This window comes from Ctenopharyngodon idella, chromosome 24 (genome assembly GCF_019924925.1).
Source record: "Ctenopharyngodon idella isolate HZGC_01 chromosome 24, HZGC01, whole genome shotgun sequence".
NCBI classification, from domain to species: Eukaryota; Metazoa; Chordata; class Actinopteri; order Cypriniformes; family Xenocyprididae; genus Ctenopharyngodon; species Ctenopharyngodon idella.
Window position 1 is genome coordinate 24467095 of NC_067243.1, and position 10827 is coordinate 24477921.

General features: G+C 35.8%; 1 protein-coding gene across 3 annotated transcripts in view; it reads left to right on the forward strand.

Moving 5' to 3' along the window:
* Window positions 1–10430, forward strand: part of lrrk2 (leucine-rich repeat kinase 2) — a 49852-nt gene extending 39422 nt beyond the window's left edge. For 2 of the 3 annotated variants that reach the window (XM_051884536.1, XM_051884537.1), the window contains 13 exons: window positions 73–185; window positions 317–507; window positions 625–785; window positions 886–1056; window positions 3125–3225; window positions 3323–3535; window positions 4098–4288; window positions 4379–4451; window positions 5269–5459; window positions 6629–6781; window positions 7683–7906; window positions 8548–8628; window positions 8956–10430. In XM_051884536.1, coding sequence (XP_051740496.1) covers window positions 73–185; window positions 317–507; window positions 625–785; window positions 886–1056; window positions 3125–3225; window positions 3323–3535; window positions 4098–4288; window positions 4379–4451; window positions 5269–5459; window positions 6629–6781; window positions 7683–7906; window positions 8548–8628; window positions 8956–9077 — 1985 coding nt within the window. In that variant the 3' untranslated portion in view covers window positions 9078–10430. Of the gene's footprint in view, window positions 1–72; window positions 186–316; window positions 508–624; window positions 786–885; window positions 1057–3124; window positions 3226–3306; window positions 3536–4097; window positions 4289–4378; window positions 4452–5268; window positions 5460–6628; window positions 6782–7682; window positions 7907–8547; window positions 8629–8955 lie in introns of those variants that run through there. The other variant, XR_007928348.1, reaches the window with a different exon arrangement.
* Window positions 10431–10827: the final 397 nt, after the last annotated feature.

Here is a 10827-nt window from a genome sequence, read left to right on the forward strand (position 1 = left end):
CCAGAGACAGAAAAAGAAACTTCTGTAGGACTTCTGTATTAAGTAGAAACTAACAGTCTTTTTTTACTGAAGGGGATGGAGGTTTCGGGTCAGTATATAAAGCTGTGTACAAGAACGAAGAAGTTGCTGTGAAGATTTTTAACAAACATGCATCTGCGCTTTATGTTCATCGGCTGGTACGACAGGTGAGTTATGTGATTGAAAAAGAAACCAAGCAAGTCTTAACTTACTCTTGGTTGGGACATTATCAAGCTGTGTCCTAGTACCAGCATCAGTACATTGTTGGTATATTTTCTTGAAAATGATTTGTCTTCAGGAACTGGCAGTACTTGGCCGACTGTGTCACCCCAGTCTTGTGGGGCTTTTGGCCGCTGGTTGTAATCCGCACATTCTTGTGATGGAACTCGCCCCATGTGGCTCTCTGGACTCACTGTTTGAGCGTGAAAATGGCAGTCTCAGCTGGAAACTACAGCACAGGATAGCACTGCATGTGGCAGATGGTCTCAGGTGGGTACACTAGCTAGACAACATGCAAAAATGTAGTCACGTTGAAAGAAATGTTCAGGGTTCAATACAAATTTAAACTTTAGGACAGCATCTCTGCCACATTTTGTATTCAAACAGATATTTGCACTCTTCTATGATTATCTACCGAGATCTGAAGCCACACAACGTTTTGTTGTTTAACCTGAAGACGGACGCTGAGTTCATCGCTAAAATCACAGACTACGGCATAGCACAGTACTGCTGCAGTATGGGCGTCCGCAGCTCAGAAGGGACACCAGGTCCCTCTTACTTTCCCATAATCCTCTATGAAACAGTAATTAAACAAACAGAGGATGTTTACTTTTATATATTCTAATCTTGAGTCTTAAACACTTACAGGTTTTAGAGCCCCGGAGGTCGCCCGAGGGAATGTCATCTATAATGTCCAGGCAGATGTATTTTCGTTTGGTTTGCTCCTGTATGACCTTTTGACCTATGGCGAGCGGATTTCTGATGGGATGAAGTTTCCCAGTGAGTTTGATGAGGTGGCTGTGCAAGGAAAACTACCAGGTAGCATGCTGAGTTCTTTTGTTTATTTTGACGTTTGTATATACACTACTAAGGCTTGGTTGAAAATATTAATCTCTCAATTTTAATCGATTCTCTTTTTTTTTTTAATGAACCATTATCGATTCTTAAATCCCAGGATCAATCTTTTAGTCTGTACTGTTTTCATTTGATGTGTGAACAAAACTTCACTAAACATTATTTGTAGTGTGCCTCCATCTGATAAATCACAATAAGCTTTTAAGCTGTTACTTTTGATATAAAACAAAGTCTCAGCTTTCAAATTCTGTCAATTTTAAGTAAATTCAAACAATAAATTTGGTTTTGAAAGTGTCAGGTGACTCTTTGTTTGCAGGGATCCAGCCAAGGAGTTCCACCTTGACAGTAAAGTACAATCAAGGAAGATTGTTGAATGAATAAGAATTATATAAATTGGATGGAGTTTGTCATCTGACCCATCTGAAGGATTTGTGAGATATCATTCAGAGCCTCTTACAGTATTATCAACACAAGGACGACACAAGTGTAATATAAGCAATTTTATTAACAAAAAGAGTAACTAACTACTAAATGAATACTATGAAAGGATAAATAAGTAAAGTGCATTAGATTGATAAAAGTATTAAGAGTGGGATGTTATTGTGGCAGTTACATGTTATCTTATGGGAAAATAAACTCTGGACTAATAAGGTGAAGACATGCAGAGGAAATAAGCCTTGAAGGTGAATGTTCTTTTCCTGAAAATGGCGGGAACACGCTTGGTTGTTGTTGCTGTTTCCGAACTCCCCAAAATTCCCTTCTTGCCGAACTTCCTCGTTTCTCTTTTTAGAGCTTCAGCAACTTTCTGTCTGTCTCAAACAGAACCTATTAATCCTTCCTGAGCAGGAGCGATTTGCAAATAAGCGCCTTTCTCGCAGCGTTGTGATTGGCTGTTGTTGTGTGAGGTGGACACAGTATAGCCCCTCCTCCGGTGTGAGGGTTACTGTATTTGCTTAGTTTAAAGTTCACCATTAGAACATTGTCTTTAAGGTTTTTCCTAAACACAATTCACTTTTCAGTTCAAATCCAGATTAACCTAGGCATTGTGCTGAACACATAGCGTCAAAACATAATTGTGTAATGTTGAATTTTCACCCATGCATTCATGTATACCTTAATAGGCAAGTTTGTATACCTTGTTGTGTCACAAACATCACTCATTAAGTGTATACAGTCCTGTGAACAGATATGTAGAGGATTTCCATTTTGTGTAATAGAAATATGTGTGGAGTATGTGAAAATCTGTCATTTCTTTGTCTTTTTACCCACATGACAAAACTTGTTTTTCCTAAAGGCCGGGACATACCAAGCCGACTGTCGGCCATCGGCAACATCGGGCCGTTTTTGAGCATCGTTCAGCTTAGTTTTTTTCAGTGTGTTCCGCACCATTGACTCTAGTCGGACGGTGTCTGAGAACTCTGATTGGCTGTTCAACTTAGCGAATGAATCAGTGCAAGAGAGTAAAAGCCAAACTGATGAAAGCGAGCAAAGAAATCAAGACAATACAGAAGGCTGTTATAATTTTACATCATCTTACCCGAGCATTCCAATGCACAAGTATTTTCATAATAACATGAGCCGATTGGAATGAATTGATCATTGTGATTGATATTCAAAATGGTAAGCAAGTGCTGCTTTGTTTACGGTTTGTATATCTGCAGTCCTAGTTTCGGTTTTCCTTTTTGAATGACAAAAATAGACTATTGATACCTGAAGATATAGACAGATATTTACTTATGTAGGCACACATGTCACCTTTAGTCTTTTTGGTGTGTTCAAGCACAGCTTTTTGGCCAAGACACAGCTGACGCGAGGCAAAGACACAGTCAGCTTTCCTCGCTGCTAGTACTTTGATGTCAGTGTGTCCCAGGTTTAAGAGTCCAAAGGAGTTTAGGTTCATTCACACTTGTAGATAAGAATGAGGGAGGACAAAGCACTTGCTGTGATTGGGGGGTGAGGGGTGGGGGGGGAATGCTAATGTAATGTAATATGATATTTTAATATATTATATTTTAATATAATATTAATATAGATCCAGTTAAAGATTACGGCTGTTCTCCGTGGCCAAGGTTTGAGTCTTTGATGAGGGACTGTTTGAGAGAAAACCCTCAGGACAGACCTACATCTGCTCAGGTTAGACGACAGATCTGAGAAAGAATTACTTCTGGACTCATTATAATGTGAATTTTCAGTGCAAACATTTGTGTCATTCAGTGTGTCTATGTTTTAGGTGTTCGATCGTCTGAATTCTGCAGAGATGCTTTGTCTGATGCAAGAGCTGAACCTGATGAGTTTGCCAGGCGAGTGTTTCGCTGTCTCCAGTGCAGGTGGAGGTGCAAACGGAGGTACAAATACACGTGTGTGGATCGGGGGCGGCAGTAGTAGCCAGAAAGTGGGCTGTGTGACATCACTGGATCTGGAGACAGGGGGGAGATTAAGCCAGGTACTAAAGAGATTTAAAAGACTGTTACCCCAACAAATGGGGTAATTATAAATACACACTAAGTTTTCTTGATAAGTACTATTTCATCTAAACAAATGATTCTGTCATCCTCATTTTAGTGTTCTACAGTACATGTAATATTTATCAAAGTTTTCAGTTAGATGTCAACCAGTTCACCCACAATCCTTGAGGAATTAACACACTAACTGCTTTTTTTAAAGGGATAGTCCACCCAAAAATAAATTCTGTCATCATTTGCTCACCATCATGTCATTCCAAACCTGTATGACTTTAATCTTCTGCGGAACATAAAAGAAGATATTTTGTTTGTAACCAAACAGTTTTGGTTTTGTATGGGATTTTTTGGCCATACAATGGAAGTCAATGGAAACCGAAACTGTTACATAAAATTCTTTAAAATATCTTAAAAAAAAAAAAAAAAAAAAGAAAAGTCATACAAATTTTATACGGCATGAGGGTGATAACATATTGATAGAATTTTTATTTTGGGGTGATCAATCCATTTAACAGTGAAGTTAACAGCATTCCCACCCTCTTTTAGGAGATTGACAGCAGTCCTATCCTCTGCATGGTGATCATCAGAGCTCCAGGGTCATGCAATGACTGGTTAGTCGCTGGTACACAGTCAGGTTCACTCTTCATCATGGACACGATAAACGCAGAGGTTCTCCACTGTCTGAAGAGTGTGAATGACTCTGTGACGTCACTGTACTTTCACACTGACCAGCAAAGGTGATTACATCTAAATTTCTGTATATGAAGTGACATGGCTGCTTGGATGATGTACCTTTAAAATGAGAGAATGACGTTTTAATTTTTCAGATGCTTAAAGAATTACCTTTTGGTCGGGACAGCAAATGGGACACTAGTTGTTTATGAAGATTCAGTCTTGAAGGTATTGCTTTTTTTCAGTATTTATTTATTAATACTTTTATTTAGCAAAGATGCATTAAATTGATGAAAAGTGACAGCTGTCAGGGTTCTGTTTAGTTTTATTGTGTTTTTATTCATATGCTCAGGTTACTTGTGTATCCTTTCAGAGTAGCATTCGTCTACCCTTTCTTTGGTAACTTAGTTGAGTTTAATGTTTGTTGCTATTTCCTGAATATTTGAGTTTCCTATTAAAGATTTTTGTGAGATTTCCTGCTTCAAGCTTCTTTGGAGAATATAAACGTGACAACAGTAAAGACATTTATAATTATCCCAAATAAATACTTTTTTTTTTTTTTTTTTTTATTCATCAAGAATCCTAAAAAAAATTGTGGAAAAAATGTCCACAAAAATGTGAAGCATCACAACTGTTTTCAACATTTACAATAATAAGATAAGTTTCTTGAACAGCAAATTTCTGCAGATTTATTAGCAGATTACTGAAGGATCATGTGCACTGTAAAGCAGCTTTACAGTTTTTTTTTTCCCCAGAAGAAAAATAATTTCTACCCAACTGTTAGTGTAGTCAAACAGATTCAAAATGTTTAAACAATCTAGTTTTCTAGTTTTTTTTTTTTTTTTTTTTTTCAATAAAATATATATAGATGATATTAATTTTTTAAATTCTGAAAATTCAGGTTTGCCATTACAGGAATAAATTATATTTAAGAAAAATCTAAAATATATATTTCTATTAATTATAATAATATTTCATAATATTACTGTTTAAATAAACAGCACTCTATCAGACACCTGACATATGGGACATTTTATGACTGTAGGTAAAGAATGGTGGTCCAGTGAAAACACTGCAGGTTGGTGATGTTAACACTCCGCTGATGTGTATCGGCCCATCCAATCACCCTCAGGAGCGAAAAGCGCTGTGGGCGGCCTGTGGCACCAGGGTGATCTTGCTCTCAGTGGAATACAACATCTATAGAAGCATAGACACCAAACCCAAACAGCTCCTCTCGTAAGTACCCCCAAACCTGCTGAAAACAAGCACAACTACACCTGTGAATGTAACACAATGAGCATTAGGTTTAGTTTTTCTTCTTGTGGAAAACAGCTTAAACTTACCTTTTCTGCTCAAGTTATATATACTGTATACAGTACACTACATGGCTAAAGGTATGTGGATACCCAAATTCCAAACTCAGTGCTTTTTTTTCTTTTCAAAAAAAATAATAAAATAAAATAAATAAGAAAGGATGTTGCTAGGATGTTGATACTCCCATTTGACACTCTTGTGTGAAAGCTTTCCATTAGATGGTGGAACATGTAACAGAAAAGGTATGCACCGTTGTACTAAAAATGTTGTAATCAGTAGGTATTGCTACTGAAATAGCAATACCTGTTAATAAGAAGATGGTGTCTACATACTTTTGTCCAGCCACACAGTGTACTTAGCACCAAAGTAACTTTTGCTCCATTAGTGTTTAGCGTTGTGCATCCAGTCTGTCACCATGTCTACACTGGATGCGACAGCTTGAAGACAGTTAAAGCGAATGTTCCAAATCCAGATGTCCTGTTGTCAGAAGTAGCGCAAGCTCATGGAGTATATCAGAAATAGAATGGGGTATGCATCACACTGCATCCAGTGTAGATAGCATCACTGATTATAATAGCTTTAATTTACTTCAATTGCTTCACGGTATGGGAGCAAGGTAGAGGTATGTGCTAATATTGTGGAGTAACACAGCTTTATGAATCTACAAAATTAGCACTGGCAGGAATGACAGTTAGAGCTGCTTATCTCATGCCCAAAGAGGAAAAGTCATGTGCCTTTATGATTAGACACAGTGCGATTGTGTACATTGAGAATAGTAAGAGGCCTAACACAAAACCCTGAGGCACTCCCAGTTGGTTAGCTGATGGGAATTGGCCCTTTTGGTAAGACTCATGCAAGCAAAATGTAGTTCCTGTGATATCTAGATTGTAGACAGATCATAGACAGTAGCTAAATGTCAAAGGCAGCAGACAAGTTTAGTAAGATTAGGACAGATAAATTGGATTTGCCTAAACATGAAATAAAACACAGCTGGTTTCTGGTCGCATTACATGTCAGTTAAACAGACCCTCTCCATGGAATTTCTTGGTGATGTTGTTCAATTCTTAAAAGATGTTGATCTGTTTTTTTAGGAAGCAGGGTCGAGTCAGCAGTGATGCTTGTATATCACGGTTAGTGGTGGACAAACACGTGTATGTGAGTAAAACAAGAAGCCACACTGTGGAAGTCTGGGATAAGAAGACTGAGAGAATGGTGAACCTCATCGACTGCACGCAATTACTTGGGTGAAGTGGCACACACAATCATATAAGCCATTTGCACACTTTTGACTCCTTTTACACCTGCTATTAAAGGGTTAGTTCATCCAAAAATGAAAATAATGTCATTTATTACTCATCCTCATGTTGTTCTACACCTGTAAGATCTTCGTTCATCTTTGGAACACAAATTAAGATATTATTAAAGAAATCAGATTCTCTATTATAAATTTTTAGTACCTTTATGGATCTTGAGAGTTTCAATGGCTTTGCTCTCAATAGAGGCCTCACTGAGCCATCAGATTTCATCAACAATATCTTAATTTGTGTTTCAAAGATGAACAAAGGTCTTACGGGTGTAGAACGACATGAGGGTGAGTAATAAATGACATTATTTTTGGGTGAACTAACCCTTTAATATCCGTTTCAGTGAATCTGATCACAAGTAATTAGAACTACAATACAAACAGGGTCCAAGTAGGGTCCAAAATGTATTGTGGCTGGATCATTCACACCATATCCAGAAGTAGTCAGAAACACATGTGACTAATTTTCATTTGCAGTGTAATCTGTTGTGTAACAGATTACACATGTGTCATGCTTGTTGTGTAATCTAATATAATCTGGTGCATCTTGGGGCCGGCTGCACCAGCTGTGCGTAAGTTACAACTTAGACTAGTTGCGAGATGAAAATGTAAATGTATATTTTGAAGGAACAGTTTCCCAACTTTTTGTACTTTGAATGTTTTCATGAAATTAGAGCCTCTTCCATCAAAATCTAAGGGGACGCATTTGAGACATATCAATAGCAAGCATTAACAGCAACATGCCTTGGTTGGCCACTTGTGAACAGATCACCCGAGACAGATGTTAATAGTAGGTTGAAATTAACTTCCTAAACCTTACAATTTATATATGTCCTCAACAGGTTAAGTTCCACCAAAAAGTCCAAAGCCCAGGATGAGGACCAGCATAGACAAATGGTGCCATCTTTGGTGATTGTAAAAGCTCTGTTGGTTCAGCACAGTGGTACTCTGTGGATTGGGACCAAAACAGGACACATCTTGTTGGTGAACATCTCCAGCTGTCAGCTACTGCAGACCTTCAGCCCTCACTGTGACTCTATACGCTGCATGGGCTCTGCAGTGCTTGGTACACTTTCTGTTTCCTGTCTCTCCAGTTACATATAAAGTGTCATACCACCTCACTAGTTGGTAAATAATTTGGCATCCCTTGTGAAAAAGAAGTGTACTTGTGATGTACTTCAAATATTTTGTATTCATTTTTTCCCCCAAATATTATTATTATTATTATTATTATTATTTTTTTTTTTTTAAAAGCTGTACTTGCAGACATAATAATATTAATGAAATAAAAGGCCACTTAAGTATACTTAAAAGAGAGTGCACTTTCAAAGACAATAGAAGTAATTATGAAATTATTACATATAAAAATTCCTGCAGATGTCCACAAAGCACACTAAAGTTCAGCTAATCACACTTAATATAAATATAAACTCTAATACATTTTAATTTAATTGCAGTTAACAAGCAATTTAGTGTCAGAAAACTTTACATTCATTTAACACTTAAGTACATTATTGTAAACGATTTCATTTCCGTAGTAATTGCTCTTCTTTTAAAAAAAGTATGCTTAAGTGTACTTCTTTTTCACAAGGAATACAGTTAATATATAGTTTAAAGTGTTTTGTGGGTTTTGTTTGTATTAAATTGAGCTACAATTGTTTTAACAGAATTAATGTCATACCTACTTGTTTATGTTCTTGTGTGCAGAGACCCTAAACCGAAAGAATGTTATTCTAGTATTGGCTAGACGGCAACGCATGCCACAAGACCAAATCAAAATGCAATTAGGTAAGAACATTTTAATAACTCCTTCAAAATTCCATAATTAAAATAGGGACTTATTTTTTTAATTATTATTTAATTTTCATTATTTTAATTCTCTGAGGAATAAAATTTGTTTAATTAATAGATTTTTCTCTCTGAAGTCCATAATTGTAATACTAAATTGTGTGGCAAAAACACTCTGAATCTTAGAATCCCTTAGAATCTTAAATTCTTTACATCAATATCTTTTTACATTAAAAGATCAAGGACATTTTGCTTCCATATTATTTCAAATGATTACATGATGAATGTTTATAACCTGTTGATGTTTCCTGTGTTTGATGGCCTTAGCTGAGGATTCAGTGCTGACGGTGTGGAGTAGTTCACTTCCTCTTGAGGTCAGAGATCTGATCAGACACTGTGAGCTGCGAGAAAAAATCACCAGCAAAATGAGAGAAACAATCCATAATTGAACACCCTCTCTGCGCATTGTCATCATTTCCTCTCATGCTCAGCTGAGACACATGTAACATTAGTGTTTATGACTTTTTCAAGTGCAGTCACTTAAGCAAAATTTCAGTGAAAAAGGCCCATTATCACCTCTCACACAGAAGTCACTTTCAAACTAAGCGGATTTCTGTTGGTCAACATGGTGAATTCTCTGAAAAACTTCAAATGCGAAAATCTGGGTGGGGAAATGTTCAATTGAAATGACTGGATTTCACCTGTGAAATTCCGCTGAGCAACGGTAAATGTGATTGCTACTTTGCTGTTATGAAAAGGGACCGTGTGGAAAATGCATTTATCATGAAAGGTTATTTTTTTTGCGGTCAAGGGAAACATTTATTTTTGTTACATCTCATATGTAGCTGTGCATGGATTTATTTGGATTATGGAAACTGATATACACCCGAAATGAAGTGGCAAACACTTCAGTTAGCTTTATTATTTCAGCTTTATTATTTTATAGTATTTATTTATTCATGAAGTCAGAAGAACAGAGGAGACAGCCATACTTTATCAAAAACATCTCTAGTACCCCTTACGCAAATGCATTGTGTATTTTTGCATTGTCTAGCACCACTGTTATAAAAAAGACTTAACCCTCTGGTGTCATTTTTGACTGAACAATTTTACGTTTTGATTTTTTTTTTTTAGAATTTTTATGGTACGAAACTTGGTAAAGGTTTTGAAACTTGCTATGTGAACACACACAGAGAGAGAGACAAAAATCATGGGCATGATTTAAAAAGGTTAAATGGCCCTTAAAAAATAGTCACAATTGTACTCCATGTGGGCAAAAATGAGCACATTGGAAATGGATGGGAAACGAATTTCATCTAGAGGAAACATTTGGTATTGCGCCCAAATAAAATCTTACTGAAAGCTAATTTTTTGAGATATCAACCTCAGATTTGGAACACAGCTTGTTTAGATTTATGGATTTGATTTTCTCACAGTTTTAGAATAAAACATGTTTTGGAAAATATATATTTCATATAAAACTTGAAAATAGTATATTTGTTCATTTTTCATAACAAGTGTCTTCTCATAACAAGTGAAATCTGTGCTCCAAAGCATATATGACAGTTTAAGTTGGAACTGTAATTTTCATGTCTAAATTTTAAGGTAATCAATGGATTATAACTACAGCATAAATATAATTTAGTACCATAAAATCCTCTAAAAATACAAAATATTAAATAAGAAACATTATCAAACTAAAATATCGTACATTCATTTCATTGAAATTTTTTTTCATTCTTGACCATTTTTGACCGCCACACAAGACGCACCAGAGGGTTAATTGTCTATTTTTTTTTTTTGAAGAAAATCTCACATTAATGTTAATAATGAAATATGAATTAAAATAATTTAAATTCCAGAATTGCTAATGAAGTAATTTATTAAATCTCTGATCATTTTAACTTTGCATGTTTAATTGTTTTCAAATTGAATTATGATGTAAGTTTAGAAGAAGACAATTCATTGCAAAATCCTGAGCAATCCACTTTAAGCTATTATAGTTACACTACACACTTTCTTTGACTTTTTATGAATTATAATTACGTTAGTTTTAATGACAGAAATAAGCTAGTGATTAAAGTTTTTAGTTTAATAACTTCATAAAGTTAAGCACAACAAAATGTAACTGGACAATAAGCCATAGTTGAAGAATGAAGAAGATTTTTTTTTTTTGTTACAAATATGACCTTTCACTGC